At 46.7% G+C, this 19264-nt stretch overlaps 1 protein-coding gene across 2 annotated transcripts in view; it reads left to right on the forward strand.

Annotated features, from left to right (window-relative positions):
• COQ8A (coenzyme Q8A) overlaps positions 1-19264 on the forward strand; it is a 43934-nt gene that overhangs the window by 22858 nt on the left and 1812 nt on the right. For both annotated transcript variants that reach the window (XM_051783404.1, XM_051783402.1), the window contains 10 exons: positions 76-150; positions 6616-6738; positions 10787-10872; positions 11951-12091; positions 13304-13385; positions 14804-14897; positions 15738-15879; positions 17449-17556; positions 18304-18369; positions 19144-19230. In XM_051783404.1, the coding sequence (XP_051639364.1) occupies positions 76-150; positions 6616-6738; positions 10787-10872; positions 11951-12091; positions 13304-13385; positions 14804-14897; positions 15738-15879; positions 17449-17556; positions 18304-18369; positions 19144-19230 (1004 nt within the window). The remainder of the gene's footprint in view (positions 1-75; positions 151-6615; positions 6739-10786; positions 10873-11950; positions 12092-13303; positions 13386-14803; positions 14898-15737; positions 15880-17448; positions 17557-18303; positions 18370-19143; positions 19231-19264) is intronic.

Raw genomic sequence — 19264 nt, forward strand, 5'->3', positions numbered from 1 at the left:
AATTGTAAAAATGCCTCTGTATGTGGCTTGGAAGGTTTTTTTCATTCTGACCTGGCTCTTTTTCTTGTTTTAAAGGACTAGCTGTTGGTCTTGGCATTGGAGCATTGGCAGAAGTTGCAAAGAAGAGCCTTAGACCTGAGGAACGCAGTGGTAAGCCCTTTTGATGTCCTCTCTTTTTTTTCTAATCCCAGACAGAGTTTACCTGCACTTGCAAGGTTGTATTTTTTTTAAAGCTGGGATGGTGAATCAGAATAACAGGGATGTGGGTAGTTTTCCTTTTCAACATAATCCTTCTCCATCTCCAGTCTCCTCTCCCATCTAAGTGCACTCACTACACAGACACAGGTCAGAGGTAAATGTGAGAGAATGAGTTTGTGCCAGCACAATTTGTACATCTTTACTTCTCCACAGCCACCCCTGAGTTTGAATATTATCTCTGTGCCCATTCTTGGATTGTCTTGGCCTAAGGATTTTTTAAAAGCTTTTCAGTGAAACCACATTTTCAGTACAGAGCTGTAGATGAGCCCCTATGTCTGAAAACTTTGATAGTGGTTGAAGTCTGTTTGAAATTAAGGGTATTCTGCCTAGGAGGAACTTGGAGGATGCCTGCTCTCTCTTAAAGAGACAAAACACTTTATGTTCTTGTTAAATAGCAGCTATCTATTTCCAACATCTGTATTTTGATGCCTTCTGAAGGATTCTCATAACATGTCAAAAGACTGTACCATGCAAGTTGACCTGATCCTCTTTTCTTCCCAGCTTGTTTGGAGGTAAAATGTTCCGAAGTTGTACCTGGCCATGTCATGGTGGCTTTCTTCTGAACATATGTGTTGGTAAAATATGGTGGTACTGAACGGTTGTATGTGGGTGAATGATTTAGGGCGTGGAAAGTACATGGTGTTCTTTTCTAGAAAACATGAAGTTACTCTAAAGTTTACAGTTCATTCCCTTGTTTCTTATCCAGGAAAAGCTCTGGTGGGATACTGCAAAGTGTCAAGTTCTTTGTTACAGTTACTGCAGGCTGGTCTTCATCTGGTCTGGTCTGGTTGTTGTGTATTTAGATTACTGCCAGTGACCACAGGGAGCTGATGAAAGGTTTAAGTACTTGTAGTTAGAAGTAAAAATGAAGTCAATTTGTTCCTCGTTCAGAAGTGTTGCTTTGAGATAATGACAACTGCTGGGTCCTTGTTTTTTTACTTTGTGGCCAGTAGTAGTTTACTCCAAAGCCAGTTTCTGCCTTTGCCCTGGTCGTCTTTTGGGGTGGGAGAATGATGAAGACAGAGACAGTGTAAACATCTTTTCTAGGGGCCACTGGAGTGGGTAAAAACTGAAAAAAACTTGGAGGGGGAAAGTATCCTAAAATACCTACCAACTGAACAAAAAACACAACAACAAAAAACCCCAACCACCAAAAACCCCAAAGCAAAAGCCTACATCGTAAGAGATGAACCACATTCGCTGTGGGGGCAGGCAGGGGTGAGGCAGGGGTTGTGTGCCACCTGAGACACTACTGGTACAGAGAATACCAAGAGGTATTAACAGCCAGACAATGCAGAGTAGCCCAGCAGAGAAAAAGGATCCTTAGCAAAGAGTTCTCGTTTCTCTCCATGACCTGAGGTATTTGAGGCTGGGTGGGTTGCTTTGCTTTGATTTAAAAACACATTCCAGCAAACATGGCCCATCCTGTAGACAATCCTTGAAGGCTTTTTGCTTTCAGCACTTGCAGCGTTTGACAGGTTGTTGATACCTGTTGGAAGCTGGTGATTTGTGTTGCTTTTAGCAGAGGAGAAATTGTGCAACTGTTAGTATTTCTCTGCTTGCCAGGTTATTTTCTAATTGGGCACACCCCAAAGTGAAAACATGAGCTTACAGAGCTATGAAATTTGAAGGAATAACATGAGCTTTGTTTCTCTCCCTTACAGCATGAGAAGGATGATTTTAATTATTTTTTATTTGAAGGCAACACTTTTTTTTCTTGCAATATAGCAATTGCACCTTTAGACTTTTTTTATTCTTGCTAGGGAAATTATTATTTTCCTGTGTAACTGTAACTTGATGCCAGAAGCCTGTTCTATGGTATTGAGTCATGCTTTGGGGAGAGTGATTTTCTTGAACAAACCTTGATTGAAGAATAAAGCCATGAGAACTGCCAACTTCAATGCTAGGCAGAGGAGTTAGAAAATGACCTGACTTTTATTTTTAGCTGTTTGTCTTTCGTTCTTGCTCCCCCTCTTGCTGTCAAGTCTGCTTAGATAAGATCCTGGAGCAGTGGTTATGCTGTAAAGGAGAATGATAGCAATAGTGGGGTTGAGAATGGGCCAAGAGCAGCAATTATTGAGGTGAGACAAAAGTAGAAAACTTTCACATTTGTACTCTTTTGGAGCTTCTCAGGCCAAGGACACAGCAAGGTCTCTAGGTGAGTCAGCTACAACCTCTAGCTAGTGTCCTTGGATGTGTTTTCCACAGAATTTTACAGTGATGGGTAAGGCTCCATGGATGAGAACTATCTCCATGGGTTCTGCTCCTGCAGTGCACACAGTGTGGGTCTAGGATACCCTTTTCTTACTGTTCTTCTGACAGTATCAGCCTTAGCTGTTCTTGGGGGAAATCTCTTGACATAAATACCTCTTAAACATTTCTTTAAAAATACTTCTACATCCCTTTCATGATTTCAGGTTGAGGTGTTTGTGTCCAGGTTGGGTGGCTGCCAGCACCATAAGCTCGGGCTAAGACCTGTCTCTTCTGAGAATGACATATTGTCCTGTTCTGTGGAAGCTGGTCGAGGATATAATTTCTCTCCCCACTGCTGCAATATTAATAGTAACTTCTTGGCACTTCAGACTTAAACAAGTGTGATGTGTATATGCCCAAAGGCATGCCTAAGAGTTTCACACTCTTGCTTGGCATCCAGGACTAATGAGAAAGAGCTTTCTCTTGCTTGCTCTTCTTTTGTCTAGTCAGTATAAAGTGTCTTCACGGCTTTTAAATGAAGCTAGAAACACTAGTCCTTCAGTCCCTACCCCCAAGCCAGAAACTCCTGTGCTACACATGATCCTAGTAGCACAGCTTGTACTTCTTCTTTCCATTACTGTTACCGGAGGGACTGCAAATTCCTACCCTCCTGCACGTTCTGTAGTAACTGTGCTGGTGCTGATCTGTCTTTTCCTGCTCAATTTCCCTATCCCTGGTTAGTAGCCATAGGGCCCTTCTCACTCTGCCTCGGATTGTCTCTGTTTCCATAAACAATTCACTTCTTCAGGGACTTACCCTAGAACAAAAAAAGTTTGGTGCAAGAGTTTGTGATTTTCTTCCTTTTCCATCCAAGCCTGATGGCCTGGACATAAATTCTTTCCACTGCCAAATTCTTGTGAGTAGGTGCGGGTTTTTTTAGTTTTTTGGTTTTGTGTTTTGTTTTTTTTTAATGGGCTTAAGGCCCTAATGCTGCCCTCTTTAAGTTTTTTAAGTGGTTTGACTTACCTTACTCTGTTAAAAATGAGGATGGCTTACTTGATTCCAGTTGGAATTTTCTTGGTAGGCTGATGTAGCTAACTAACAATAACCTCCTTGTTCACTTGGTGACCTTGATGGCAGCCTCAGTATTTAGTGTGTGTATCTACAGTGCAAGGCTCACGAAGGGTGAGAATGGGAAAGCAGAAAAAATTGCCAGGAATAAAAATGAGTGCCCAAATAAACAGCTGCTGTTACTAGTAAAGAGACTCTAGGTTCAAGGTTAAGTTTGTAACTTATTAATGACCTGTCCTGGGCTGTTGTGGTAGGCTCTGCACAAATGCCAGGCAAAGCCCCAATGGGCTGGCACTTGGCCTAGGTTTGAATACAGTTATTTTCTTATGAAAAAGAATACTGCAGTCTTCTTGGGTTGTTAGTCCTAAGTGCTTAGGTTATGTTCTTGAGGCTTCTCTTGCTCTAAAGTTTGTGTGGCAGTTGGTTCCTAAAAACAAATATCCAGTTGCTAGTTCTCCATTTGACAGTGGCAAAAAAGGTGGTAAAGGAGTGATGCAGCTGTGAGCTGCATACAGATTTGGAAAGGTTTGTGCTGATTCTGAATTTGGAAAGAGAAAAAAAAAAAGGGGTTAAGGGTGTCTTCCTGCCACCTCTGCTGGGGAAGAACTGATGGGCTCCAGGCATTGTTGCTGCACCTGCCTTCAATTCTGAGGTCTCTGTGTTGCCACAGCTTGTATGTAACTTCTCTTTGCCTTTTTTTCTTTCCCTGATGAAATAGGTGAAACCAGCTTTGTGATCTGAAGATGGGGAGGAAGTAATTTGAGGCATCAAAAAGTGCCAGCCATCTTTGCAAAAAATGTTAACTTACTGAAAATGGGCATATTTTTTTATGAACTTGTGGTGAATTTTATCCCCACTTCCTTTCCACTCATCTTTGGAAGCCTATGTCTGTTTTCTCTTTGCTTGCCATGTACACAGTTCTGCTTTTGGCTCTTGCTTCCAGATCACCATCTTGTTCATGCCCCACTTGTGGCAAAGTACATAAACAAGAGTTGCTCATGTGCTGTTGGGCTGCCTGGTGATCAAGTATTGCCCCTGGAGGCTTGACTTCAATGAGAAGCATGCCAAGAAAAGAGGATTGGGAGTGCCTGTATTTGGCTCTTTCTCTGATAAGACTCTTTTAAAATTGTCAAGGTTCATTGGCTTGTGGAGGTGACTTTAATCATTAACTAACTCCTTTATTCTGCTGCTGACTCAAAGGAGGATGTTTTTGTGTGCATTGGTATGAAGCAAGGTAAGGCTTTGATCCAGTACTTTCCCTAGCTCCTGCTTGTCATCTCATGCAGAGATTTGCTTCAGCATTGCTAAGGACACAGTTTTCCTGATAGGACAGTTAAGATGGGATCATTAAGAATCAGAGCTCTGTTAGATGCCTTCAACACTTCACTCTTCAGAGACAGCTTTTCAAAGCTGGGCAAAGCCAGATCCCTCTGCTCTGGGCACTCTACCTGTTCAGTCTCTCAGACTCCTTACATCCAGGATCCAGAGCAAAATGTGCTCTGAGGATTGCTGTGTGTGATGCAAGTAGTGAATTCTGGACTCCTCCTGCCTCTCTGCATCTTGCTCTCTAGAGCAGCGTAGTTGTCCTGTGTACTCCTGTTGATTTTATTCCTCTCTCCTTTTTGTGTACATTATTGACTTAGGACCAGGATTTGTACAGACAGATCTCCTACATGCAGTGTCATCTTGTTGCTATCCCACAAAACAGGTGAAAGGGAGGAGGGCTGAAGGGCAGGGCTTGGCACCAGTAGAGAGTTCTGTGGAATCACTTGTGTAGGGAAAGTCTGTAAGCAATCTGGCTATTTGCAGGGACTGAAGGGTGTCTGTCAGATCAGTAACATGTTTGGCAACTCAAGGAAGTGGTACCAAGTTGTCTGAGTTACCAGAGTTTAGAAGGGACCACTTCTGTCTGGCTCTTTGTTATTTTTCCTGTCCCCTGGACAGTCTAAGCTCCCTCTGTGTACCTTTCTGAGAGCTACCTGGAGATGGAGAGGATCTCTGGCTGCTCTAGTCAGTACATGACACACCAGTAATTTCCATCTGCCTGAGATCTTCAGGACTGTTTTCATCTCCTTTGCCTTTTTGGGCCTTACTTGTTGTTTATGGGGGCTTCAGTCATTCTGTCCTTAGTACCCTTTCCTCTAAAGTGCTGAAAACAGTGATGTAGCTGCAAGATCAGTGTACTAGCTGTGGGCTTTGCAGCCCATCTGCAAGGCCTGACCTTCCTCCTGCTTGGCTCTTCATCCTTAGGAGCTGATCTGCAGTGCCAAGAGAAGTGGTTGGCGGGTGCCTGACTGCCCCCTCTTTCCCTGCTCTACTGGGCATGGCCCTGGAGAAGTAGTTCTGGGTTGCTTCTCCTAAAGGGACCACAAAATGGAATCATGGTCTCCTTCCCTCTCCCTTAATAAAAATTAAAAAAAAAAAAAGTGGAGGGGAAGTGCTTCTTATGCCACATAAACCTCATGTCACATACTTGGAACCGTGGCACTGCTGTGTAGATGGCTGCAGTGACCACTCTGAGCCTCTCAGACATCAGACTTTACCCATTCTTGGGGACAGGAATGTGTGTGTTCGAGTACGTATATTTTATGCTTGCCTTGATACCTGCCTTGTTCTGTGCAAGCTTCCACCTTAAGAAATTCCAGCACATTCTTGGTCTGTGCCAGTGTGCTGCCAAAGCTTTTGAGGATTCTCCCTTGCTGTGACTCACTCCTACTGCCCTTCTGTGGCTGTGCTGCAGCCCATGATGTGGGACTCAGGACACCCTTACATAGCCTTTTAGGCTGAGCTAGCTGGTACAGTGAGCTCAAGCACCAACATCTGCACAGGATCCTGGACAGTTGCAGCACAGACATTCTTAGAAGCTGTAACTTGCTGCTCTTGGACTTCAAGCCAACAATGTTAAAGTTGTCACAAGACACGTGTACAACTTCAGTCCGTGCCCATCGGTTGCTGTGAAGGCACTCAGTGTAGTCCTAGTTTGATTTCTCTGGGGAAGGGCAAATTTCCTTCTGAATGTGGGCTAACACCATGAAGTGGGCTTGCCAAGATAAGGGTGTTCTTCATTCATGCTCTTTCTCTCCTTGCCCTCAGGAAAGAAAGCGGTGATGGATTCTAGCCCATTCCTGTCAGAGGCCAATGCAGAAAGAATCGTGAGGACCTTGTGCAAGGTCCGGGGAGCGGCACTGAAGCTGGGACAGATGTTAAGCATTCAAGGTAAGTGTTAGCACAGGTCCTCAGCTATCCTCCTTAGTACTGCCAGCTGTGATACGTGATCAGCTGTCTGCCATCAGTCAGTGTCAAGTGAATGTGGAGAGGGTGGACAAGTGCCTTTCTTATGTGAGAGCAGTGATGGATATATACTTGAGTTCCATCTAATCCCAGTATGAAGTAACTAGATGCATGCACTATATACTGTAACTATTTCCCCGATGTCCCTGTTGTGTCAGGTACTTAGCTGGAATTGGTTGAGAGCAAGGTGACACTGTCTCTGAATTTTAGTGTCTATGTTACAAGCAATTGTTGAGAAGCAGAGCTGTATCTCTACTCACTCTACTCACAGGTGTCCTGCTAAAAGGGAGGAGGATGGTAAGAATGTGATCCTGTTCTTTGTTCATGGAAAGTAGTCAAAGTTATACCCCACTGCTCTCCCATTATTGAAAACCGGCCACCTGTTTGTGGTTTACATGCTTTGTGGGCACTGAAGCTTTACTGGAAAAGCCAGTACAGGTGATAATCTTACCAGGTGTAAAACACTTGTTTTCATCTTGAGGAGGCTTCAAACTGGTATTTATCCCATTGGGCTCTGAAGTCAGTGACCACAGGTGAATGAGTGAGTGATGTCAGTGTCTGCACTGAACTGTTGTGTTGCTCCTGGGAGATGGCAGATGTGCTGAAATCAGACCTTAGCTGTACTTTTCCACAGTTTGCCTTCCTGCCCAATTTGATAGGGAAAGGAATAACCAGCCAAAAATAGCTGTAAGACTTGTCTGGAATAGCTTTCAAGATGTCATTGAAATTGAGTCAATGTCTGAGTGTTTGAAATACTTGGTTTGCTTGGTTTGTCCTTCTAATTGAATTTTTGTAGGTGTTCACTGATGAGGCTGGATCTAGTGTATTAAGTAACTTGGGCTCACCAATAAAGCAAGACCAGCTCCCTGTTCCAGAGAGCCCTGATTGTGGCATTTCATTTGCTAATCACTTGGTTTAGGTGTGTGCCAGGCTGATGGACACATGAACAAAGCTAGGTGGGAGGCATCAGCTTCTGTGTCAAAGGCTGCCACCCACATGCTGTTTTCTCACCCTCTAGAAACTGCCAGGTGCCAAAGACTGATGGCTCACAGTGCAGATCCAGGAGGAGCTCATGTGCTCCTTGCTTTCCAGTGTCTCTGGTATGTGGCTGAGTGAGCCATGCCTGCAAATCACCTCTGAAGTTAAACTTGTCTGCCATGAGTGGGATTAATTTCAGATTCTTAGGACACTACGGAGTTGCTGCTGATGTGTGCCCAAGCTTAGTCACAGCTGCCCTGGGCTTGGATGTGAGTGCAGAGGGAGTAGCTGTGAAAGGCTGGCTCTGAGGAGTAGAAATGCTCTGGGGTTTTGTTACTTGCCTGCTGTCTCCTAATGTTTCTGAGCTCTGGCAGGAGTGTCAAATACTTGCTGATTGATTTCACTTTGGTGTCAAGAACAGACTTACACCAACCTCAGTGGTTGTACCCAGCCCTCGTTTGACTCTTGTGCCAAGTGTGTGGAGCTGTGCCTGGCGAGAACACAAGCCCCTGTAGCCTTGCTGAGGGACAGCTGTGGTGAAATAAATTTGACACCATCAACAGTGCAGAGTATCCATTTCTTGGGCTGGCTGTTTGGACAGGAGGGTTTCATGCAGTTCCTGCCACTTCATGGGTTTCTCTGTGGCCTGGTGAGTTTGAATTCACTGCTTCTATCAACAGGACTGGGTGTTAATTGAGTGCAGAGGCCCCCTGCAGCTGAGCACAAGGCACAAAGCTCTGTCCTTAAACCCCCTGACTGTTTGCTTGTGGGAGTCAGTGGATTTGTTAGGGACCCACATCCCTGAACGTCATGAACAGCAAAGATACCGAAGGCCCCAGATCATCCTGTCTGGTGTGTATGCTCTGGGAGATGTTGGAAAGGCAGCTGCATTTACCAGCTGAGAGTGCCCTGCCTTGACTCTTGCTTCGTGTTTCGTTCCAGTAAGGCCTCATCAGTTTACCACAAAGACGTAGAACCTTATTCATCAGCGTGTTGTAAGCCTTGGTTTGTCAGAGTTGCTTCCGCAGCACGACTGATTTTTTGACATTGCTGCCGAGTTTCTGTACAGTCAACCTGGACTTGCAGGTTTCTTGGCTGTTTGGTGTTGTGCTCGTGAACAAAGTGGTGCTGGTCAAGCAGCCCCAGTTAAGGGTACCTTCTCAAACTAGGGGTTGAAGTCCCATGTGAGGTTTTTGGATGTCAGCAATAAGCAAAATAACAGATGTTGATCCTAAATGCTTGTTGCAGGCCCTGATACCTCAATACAAACAGCTTTTGGGAGCCTGAGTCACTCTTAGTGAGGTCCATTCTCTTTCTGCCCAGTCATCCTCGGACATGCAGGTTACATGCAGGTTACAGCATGACAGTTAATACTTTCCCATACCCCTGAGAACAGTTTTCATAGTGTTCAGAGGCTTGGCAGTGATGCACCATCAATGACAGAGCAGGTGTTTCTTTTGGTGTTTGGAATGCACACGCAAATGCTGTGTCTCACCTCCTTGGGGGTTTATAGCGTCACAACAGGAGCTTTACTCACTGTTCCTGCAAAGCCTGCTGATCTCTGACTTGCAGTGATGGAACAGGAGCTCATCTTAAAAGCCTCTGTTGGTTCCACTGTAGGGGTTTTTTAGTACTTTTGAATGCTGCTGTGGCTTCAGTGGGAATTTCGAAACAGTGCTGAGTGTTAATGTGATGTGTCTGCATTATGTATCTTTTTCTATCCATTCCTTTCCACTCCTATTCCCAGGACAGTACTCTTAAGGTCACTGTTTGTTTCTTGTTTCCTGGGATAGACTTATGGTTGTTCATGCATCTGTAAATGGAGAGGATTGATAGAGTTTTATTTGAATGTCACAAACCCAATGTGCACGTTGAGTTCTCAGGATTAAGGCCAGTTGCTGGACTCTTCCAGTGGTGGGAGAGCGGCAGATAAATCTTAATTCCTCCATAATCCTTTATGAAATGAAAAGTTTTCTGGAATGGGTAGTTTTTTTCTGAGCTGTTGTAGAAGCCTGTGCTCAAGCAGAGGACTAATCTTTCAAGATGCTCCTACCCCTCCTCTTTCTTAAGAGTGAAAATATTTGCTCCTTCTCACACTTAAAATTTTTGGGTTGGCTATGTTTTCTTCTGCCCACTTGTAGCTGCTCTTCATTTGGGTAGTTGTTTACAGTAGCAGATGCTGAATCCTGATCTCTCCAAGAGTTCAGTACTTGCGTAACTGGTGTTTTGCCGCTGCACAGCTTTCTGGAGAAGCTGCTGCCCCCTTAAAATGAACTGGATTAAACCACATCAGGAACCTTGGGGTGTTGGGATGACTCTCCAGGGGATTCCATCTGTGATCTGTGTTTCCATGACGCAGTAGCCTCTCCTAGACCTGAATGCTGTACTGCTGCCAGCAAAAAGATGGGCTGGTGGGTGACAGAGGCTTGTGCAGAGCACTCTGCTCTCGGGTTTGTGCAACCTCCACTACCCCAAAAGCCTCTGTGCTGTGCAGAACTGCCCACTGCTCTTGGCAGTGCCGCTAGACTAAGAAGGCTTGATTTCAAAACATAAAAAGTTTCTCAGTATGTTTTCTAGAATATTCATACTTTGAGTATGAGGGAATGCACAAAAACTCTCTCCTGCTGCAGCAGGACAGTGGCTTAGGAGTTGTTTGGGTAATACATAATATTGGGTAATAATTTGGGTAATACGCTCTTTTTTGAAAGAGTGAAAAGGAAGGAGGAGCTTTTTTCTTTTTTTGCTACTTGTGCACAGACTTGTTTAGCTCATTTCTAAAGGTGTGATGCCTTAGGAGGAGCACCTCAGGTGCTGTTTCTGGGTATTTCTGGGTATGGAGAGTTTCTGAACTAGAATTACTTCCAAAACCTTCACTAGGGTGTGCTTGGGGGCAGGACAGCCGGACTTGTCCAAATGCAGGTGCATGTTTCTTTGTGTGCTGAAGAGCTGGAGAATGCAATGCCTGCACTGACTGGGTGTGCTTTTCCCTTGGCAGATGATGCCTTCATCAACCCCCATCTCCAGAGGATTTTCGAGCGTGTACGTCAGAGTGCTGACTTCATGCCAATAAAGCAGATGATGGTGAGGAATATTCCTTACTGCTTATCAGGGGAGAAGGGACAATGACAGAATAAATGTCACCCATGACATACCCTAGAAAGAGAGGTGGTAAGAGTATTCTTTCAATAATGTTGCATATTTTCAGTTGTGGCTAGCACCTGATTCCTTCTCTCAATTACGTGTTGCCTTTTCTCTCCAAAACATTGAAGCTCAGCTCTAGGCAGAGGGGAAAAATGTGGGAGTTTATGTCCTGAGACTAATTCTGATGGAACAGGATGTTGCACACAAATATGATTATAGGGTCTTGGTGAGTGTAGCCTCCTCTTCGGTTTTGTCTTGTCTTTCTAATGGGTGTTAAGCCAGTGTCTGCAAATGCCTACATCCCATTTTAGAAACAGACTTACAAGCTGTAGTCTGATGGAAAATTAACAGCAACTTTATCCTTACTGTTTTGCTTAAGTGTAACCCACCATCAAGAAGAGCCAGAATGAAGCAAACCAAGTTGCTTTTCCCAATGTACATGTTCTTTCTCTACTTCCCTCTCTAAATTAAGATGTGAAGGGTGCTGCAAAAGGAATTGCCAGCACTACTTATCTTCTGAAAGACACTGAGCAGTGCTAGAACTTAAATATGGCAGTCTGGCAAGGTAGCAAAAAAGCTGTTAAAGCAGGCTGTGATGTTTAATTGTCAATATTGCCTTAGAGAGTTATTCTTGCATGCCTGGATTGCTTCTGTTCAGCTTGGCAGCATGACGATAGAGGAGAAATAGCTAACTCCTTGCTCATTTGCTGGAAGATAACAAGTGGCACCAAAAAGGGGATGTTTGTATTGCTAAGGCAGTGGTGTTTGTGTTCAAGATCTCTGTCCTTTATGCCAGAGATCTGATTGGCATCTGTTTAGTGCTGGGGAAGCATTGCTGGCTAGACCACTTCCTTGCCTTAGTGTGCAGCGCTGAGGCAGGGAAGATGATGTAGGAAGCAGGGTATAGGTACTCAGAACTACTGTAGGCTGTGTGAGTCACTTTAGAGGAACGTGATTTCCAATAGTGAAAGTCTTAAAGTTTTGCTTCCCATATCCTGATGCTTTTTTTTATTTGTAGAAAACTCTGAACAACGATCTTGGCCCCAACTGGAGGGATAAACTGGAGTCCTTTGAAGAACGTCCCTTTGCTGCTGCTTCAATTGGTCAGGTTCACCTGGCACGCTTGAAAAATGGGAAAGAAGTTGCCATGAAAATCCAGGTGGGCTTTACAGACCAGCCTTGTCTCTTGTTTGAGACCATAGAAGCGCGGGGGAGATGCCTGTGTACTGCTGAACAAAATAAGAAATGTTTTAGTGCAAGTGAAAATGTAGGTTCATCAATACCTTACCTGGTGCAAGCAGATGGGAAAGACAGGAAAGGTTTTGCAGCTCAAGCCACTCTCTTGAGTCCAGATGAGCAGGAGACATCTCATAGGTGTGTCACTGCAGCATGGCGATAATGGTGGCGAGGGACTGCTTGTACTTTTTGTGCTGTATGTGAGGGTCCTACCTGCTCCATAGGTCAGTCCTCTTTCTGGGATGTGTGCATGCCTCATGTCCCTTTCTGGCCACAGCCCAAAGGTTAAAGAAGTTTTAAGTCACATGCAGGCACTGACTGTTGAGCAGTGGCAGTCTGACAATGCAGGAGGATATTCACCCACTCACACTAAAGCTGGCAGCAACCTCAGGTGGCTATTTCCAACAAAAATAAGTTCTAGAGCTAAAACTCCTTGTGCAGTATGGTTTATAATCCAAGAGAGTGAGGTCCCTTGCTGACTTGAGCAATATCCGAGGCAAAGTTGGTCATCTAGTTGGTGGGTTTTTTGTAAAGCAGGGAGACTTTAGAAACAGTATGAATGAGTACTGGTGTCTTCTCAAGCCACTTGTGTCCAAAGTAGTCTCTGAAGTTAGGCCAAGGTAACAGCAGCAGAAACTGAACCCTCTGGCATCAGCAGACATTCCTCTTCCCATCAGTGGAGGCTCATTTCCTTCTTGACATATAAGGTGAGAACAGAGGAGGCACTTTTGCCAGGAGTGGCTCAGCCTCACTGCCCTGCTGCTGTGAATGGAACAGTGGGGCTGTCAGTGGTGTTGCTGTGGTAGGGAAATGCCCGACTGCCGTAGCTGTCATGGGACCTTGTGTCTGAGAACCTGTCACGTGTTGGAAGAGTTCCTCTAGGAGGATCTGAACAAGCCATTCTGATTGCAAGGAGCTGCATCTTAGCCTGTCTCTCTGTCCCCTGGTTCAGATGCTGGGCTCTAAATAAGCTTTTAGAGGAGAGATGTGTGGCTCAGGTCTGCCCTGGCTCCTTGCCAGGCTGCAGGTGGCTGTGGTGTGGGGGTCAGTGGATCAGCTGGAAGATGTGTGTATCTTGCCCTGTACAACCAGGTCATCTGGTCTCACCACCTCTCTGTCCCATTCTGTCCCACAGTACCCTGGAGTTGCCCAGAGCATCAACAGTGATGTTAACAACCTGATGGCTGTGCTGAGCATGAGCAATATTCTCCCTGAAGGTAAAAAGGCACAGAGCCTGGCAGACCCTGTATTCCCACTGGTGCAGTTTGAGTTCTGCCAACCCATTTCAAACAGTGCATTGCATGTGTGTCTCCAAAGACTGGAGGGCAGAAACAGCCTCAAGGAAATGAGAGAAATGACTTAAGAATTACTAAGTCTGCCCAGGAGCAGATTTCCTGCAGAAAGCAGGAGAGGTAGTGGATTTAGGCAGAGGGTGCAGGGCCAACTTGAGGAACCATGTTCTGCTCCCCTCTCCTGCTGCAGAGCTGTTGCTGCCTTTGCTGGGCATGTGCCTTATCCAGTGTCGACTTGGTGGGGTGGGAGTGCACCTGTGTTGTTTTTCCCAGCCACACGGGCACATACTTGCCAGAGTAATGTGCACTTGTCTCTGTGTGCTCTCTATAGCAAAGGACCGATAGGGTTTCTTGGCAAAGCATAATGTGCCTGGGAATATTCACTTTTGATGGCTTTCTAGCCATGAAGCACAGGCAGTTGTTCAGGTTAGGTAGTCTTGCTTTGTCCCCGTTATTTGCTAGTACGTTTGGTAGAACTCATACTTCTCCAGTTTTCTTGTAGCCCTCCATGCCTGCTATTCTCTACTCTTCTTAGTTGTTCTCTATTCTTTCCAGTCACAGTTGTGGAGAACTGTCAGACTTGGAACTTGCTCAGTGTCCCAGCACATGGATAAGTCCCTTTTCCCACAGGGAATGCAGGACTTAACTACTCCTTTTTCCAAATACCTGCCTGCAGCAGCTGTAAATCTTACTGGGACTGTACAAATGCTGCTTTAAAATCAGTCTGGGTGCTGACAAAATCGGAGTCTGTTCTCTCTGGTGGCTGGGAAGGGCCCTACAGAGGCTGCTGCAGCCCCAGCTGTCTGTCCCAAGAGGTAGATTGGTTTTCCAACTTGGAGAGTAAGAAGACTGGACTTGGCAACTCAGGCCCTGGCTACGTGCTGCTGCTGCAGTTCACTGTATTAGTCATGCTGACTGTTTCTGCCTGGCAGTGCCTGCTTCCAGTTGTAGGCAGATATGGATTTGAGTCTTTTTTTGTTGCTTTTGCCCAGGCTGGTGTTTGGGTGCTTCTACTCCTTGGTGTGTGCCTCTGCACAGCCATGCCAATAGCACGAATGGACAGCTTGGGCTGTGGGGTGGGAGTTGGGGGAGGATGGAGCTCTTCTGCACAAGGACAGTGGTGTGGACATACCTTGACTTAGGATCAGCTGTGTAGCCTTGGCCTGGGATTACTGCAGAACCTGTAGTTAGATGGAAATATGCTTTGGCTCTTTCAGGTTTCTTGTACTCTTCAGCTTAGAACTGGCTGGATAGCAGTTACTCCTCAGGTGCAGCTCTGGAAAGCGTAGCCTGAGGGGGTCCTTTTCTCTAAGTCTGCTCTCTTCTGCTTGTTTGACCTTCAGGTCTGTTCCCTGAGCACTTGATCGAAGTCGTGAGCAGAGAGTTGGCCCTGGAGTGTGACTACCTGAGAGAAGCTGCCTGTGCAAGGAAATTCCAGTATGTTCACACCATTGCCTTCAACTCCACCTGTCTGTGTGTGTGAGAAACGTAGGAGGGGTTGCTGAACTTCAGGGATGGTGGGGAGATGAATGCGTGCCCTGGTGGCTCAGGAGAAGGGTGCGTGTTTGTGGCCTGGGCTGTCCCCTGGAATTACTACCTTGTCAGCTGAAATGTGATAGCATATCCTCTCTCCTCCAATGCAAGCCTGTCTGTTTTGCCACATGTGAAGGTGCTGCAGTAACCCCTGAGGCCGGGTTGCAGTGCTGTTCTGTGTGCACTTATGCCAGCCTGTTGTGAACTTCTCCCATCCTTTAGAAAAAAATAGGAGGTTTTTCAGTTCAGCTCTCTTACAGTAACTACTACCATTAGTACTGCCTGCTCCCTTGGCTTGCTGTAGCAGTGGGGCCTGGATTGTTTTTACATGGTCTCTGGATGATGGGGAGCTGCTGGAGGCTGGGCACCCTTCCTGTCCTGCTGCAGAACTGCCCCTGTGGCATTGTTCCCCTTGGCAAAGCCCATTTATTCCATGTGTGTAGTCTGGCCCTGAAGCCAAGTGGGGTGAGCAAAAGAGCCCAGTGCCCCTTGATGTACCAGCCTGGAGCCCTCCTAATATCACTGCTCTGGCAGGAGACATGACCTCAGGAGCTGGCAGCAGCTGCAAGTCAGTGGCATGTTTTCTGCTGACTTAATCCCTACTGTAACTGCTGAGGAAAACATATCCTGGCAGCCCCATCAAGAGTGTGGGGAGAGGCTGGTGAAGGGCTGTGTGAGGTGTTGCTGAGGGATCTGTCTGCTATCAGGGCTCCTAACCATTTCTTCTCCTTCGTCTATCCCTAGGGAGCTGCTGAAGGATGACCCCTTCTTCTATGTCCCAAGAGTAATAGACGAGCTGTGCAGCAAGCACGTCCTGACCACAGAGCTGGTATCTGGCTTTCCCTTGGATCAAGCTGTAGGGCTGAGCCAGGAGATTCGAAATGAGGTAATGTGGGCAGGTTGTGCTTTTGCCCTCGCTCAGAGCAGTGAGCTTGGCCTGCCTGGGGACTGGCAAACCAGGGGACGCTTCGTGGCAGGGCAAACCCTGAGCAGGACAAAGCAGGGCCAGAGTCAGGGACTGTCTGGAGCCTCTAGGAAGACTTCTTTTTAGGAAGTGTGGCAGTGACAATGGGGTCTCTCCAAGCTGATCTGGGCCTTGCAGGCACCAGCATTCAGCAGGGAGGGATTGGAGGGGGTGAATGGCAAGGGCCAGCTGAAGGGGAGGTAGCTTAGCTGCATGATGCCCTGTTTCTGATGACTTTAAGTTTGGGAAGGATTGTCACCAAGGGGAAAGGGGTCTTGTGCAGCTGCTCTTTTGGGCAGGAGTGCAGAATCATCTCAGTGCAAGCAGTTGGGTGTCATCTCCTCCTGTGGGACTGACCTGTGCTGCACAGGGCTGCTGGAAAAGTACCTCTCAGTAAACAGGAGCAGGGATGTGGGGATGAGTAGGCGTTGGTGCTGAAATATAGCAAGGGATTGGAGGGCTGTGGGACAAGCAGCTGTTCTAGTAGCAGAAATAACTGTTCTGGTATTTGGGGTGTGTGTGTGTGTGTTTCTTTGTGTGAGCTGTCAGCTGTTAGCAGGTCAGTGGGGAAGAGGGCGGAGTATGTTCGTCTAGATAAACAGATCTGTGTCCCATTAGATTTGAGGTGACTGCCTGTTCTTTGGGACTGTCCCCTCCGATGAGCTGTATCACCAGGACTGATTTTAAAAGGCTGTGAGGGGGGGGTGTTGCTGCAGGACCAGCCCCTCTTTCCTATAAGCTACTGGCCTGGCTGACCCTCTGCCTTCTGACCCAAATGGCAGTGTCCTGGAGCAGGGTCTGGCTGGTATTTGGTGCTCTCCTCCTTCCCTCTAGAATATGTTTCACTCAGCTTTGCAGAAGCTGAAGAAGGGCAGAATGAGGCTGGCAATTCTGCTGAGCAGGATCCAGCATAACTATTGTCCATAAAAGCTTGCTGTAGTATGTAATTCAGCAGTGGGCTCCTGAAGGACTGCTACTCTTGCTTCCCCATGCCCGTCAATCCCGAGGTGTAGGTTTGCTTGCTCCTCCCTTGAGCTGGGTCAGTGCCGAGCCCAGGAGAAGACCTGGCTGAGGAGTACATGGTGGGTCTGTATATCATGCAAGATTCCCATTCTTGCAACACCCAAGTGCACAGTCAATGCCGAGAAGTTAAAAGGCAGGACCAGGACACGTGCAGTTGGATCAGTACTGGAGGCTGCTGTTCTCAGCTGCCAGCTACAGGGTACCAGCTTCTTTGGAGGCACATCCAGGGGCTGATACAAACTACAGCTCAAGCTGATGTGAAACTTGCATGGCATCTGTGCTGGCTGCTAAGGATATCCTGTGGGCTGGGAGTTGCTGAGAGGTGCTCCTTCAGCACTCTGCAGGAGTTCTGCAGCATAGAGCAGATTGTTCCTGCTCATGTGGTGATGTGATCCCTGTTGCAAGTTATATATGTAAGAAGGGCTTGCTGCCCTTCTGACTGGTTTCTTTCTTTCCTTGTTTTTCAAGATCTGTCACAACATCCTGGTCCTGTGTCTGCGGGAGCTGTTTGAGTTCCGGTACATGCAGACTGACCCAAACTGGTCCAACTTCTTCTATGACCCACAGTTGCACAAGGTAAGCCCAAGCAGCTGCAGTTCTGCCTGTACAAGGGCTTTTTCACCAGCTTTTGATTATTCTCCATTCCCAGAGTTTAATGAGCCCTTATTGATATTCTCTTAGATTCCTGTCCTTGAGGCAGACAGGGAAACCTGCCCTTTGCCACTTGCCGTGGCTTGGTCTGGGTAGGTGTAACCTTGGCTGCCTGTCTTTGGCCTTAGCTCCCATCACAGCTACTTCCTTAGCCTCAGGGTTTGTTTTGAAGGTGGCCAGTGAGAAGTTGCAGCTGGCAGCACTCTACCAGGACACACCTGAGCCCAGGACTATTTAGTTGAATGCTCTTGTCTTGTGCTGTGCTGGAAGGGTAGCAATTGCAGATGTCCTGCTTGTTGGTTTGGCTGCCTCTGTGCCCTGCAGGGCAGAAGGAATTGCTTGTTCATTCCTGAGGTCTGTGTTGGAAAGTGCTGGGAAAAGCTTCTGTGCTGCTCTGTCCCTGGACAGAAAGCCTGAGTGGAGTTACCAGCAGAGCAGGTGTGACAGTGTGGGCATTGCCTTTTCCATGGGCATTGCCCATTCCTTGGCCACGTGCTAGTGCAGCTGTCCGGGCTGCAGTCAGGGAATAATGGAGTCGGGGCAGCTGAGCTGCAGAGTACTGGGAAAGCTGGCTGGGAGAGCCAGCTGAGTCTCCTGAAGACATCAGGAACATTCTAAAGATCAGGCTCTACAACAGTGGTTGACTGGTATGATGGGTTTCTCCATTTGCAGGTGGCCCTGCTGGACTTTGGAGCAACACGAGGGTTTGATAAGAAGTTCACAGATGTTTACATAGAGGTGAGGACTTGCACTGTGTCTTAGAGTGCTGCACCTGATTTTGCAAATACTTTTATCTGTTAGCTGTATCACTTTGTATGTGGAGATACACTTTGGGTGTGGAGAGAACAGGGCTGGAGGCAAGAGAGAGATCTCGGTTCCTCTTTCATCCTTTAGCATTGCTGTCTGCATATCTGCTGCAAGCTGCTGGCCCTCTGGGTTTGGGTGTTCACATTGCATGACAAACATGAACTGCAGCGTTGCTTACTGTGAGACCCAGGCAGCAGGGTGTATCAGAGCACTCAGAATTCTGTGATTTTTATATGAGGCTTTGCAGGGATTGCTTGTTCTGCTGCCTGCCCCTTCCTGTGATTTCTAGCTTGCTTACAGACACGTACTGATGTGAAGTCATACGTGCTTCCTTTGTGATCACCACATTCTGCACTTGACAATTGTCTTGACCTGCTGCAGCCCACAGCTGTCACCTAAAGCATCTCACAGTTGGCTCTGCTATTTCACTGGGGAAAGGGCTGACTGATTTGTGAAGCTTTTTTGCTGTCCCTTACGTTCTCTGGGCTCTGTGTAGCCCTACTGGGAAGAGCCATCAGCTGTATCTTTTTGCCAGTAGCTCTTAACCTGGCCAACATGCAGAGACCCCTGAAGATGAGGGCAGAGGTAAGGAAGCAAGTAGGCAGCATGTGTTAATGTGTACCTGTGGCCTGTGTAGTAATCCTGTACTCAGAATGTTTTTCAGTCATGTCCTAGTTCTCCTGAAAGTATTTTCCTCCTATTCAGGTAATCAAGGCAGCTGCTGACATGAACAGAGAGAGAGTACTGAAGAAGTCCATTGAAATGAAATTCCTCACTGGCTATGAAATCAAGGTATGGAGCAGAAGGATCTGATGTTAGCATTGGC

Source organism: Manacus candei, unplaced genomic scaffold (genome assembly GCF_025592945.1).
Source record: "Manacus candei isolate 608988 ecotype Guabito, Panama unplaced genomic scaffold, ASM2559294v1 h1tg000017l, whole genome shotgun sequence".
Taxonomy (NCBI): domain Eukaryota; kingdom Metazoa; phylum Chordata; class Aves; order Passeriformes; family Pipridae; genus Manacus; species Manacus candei.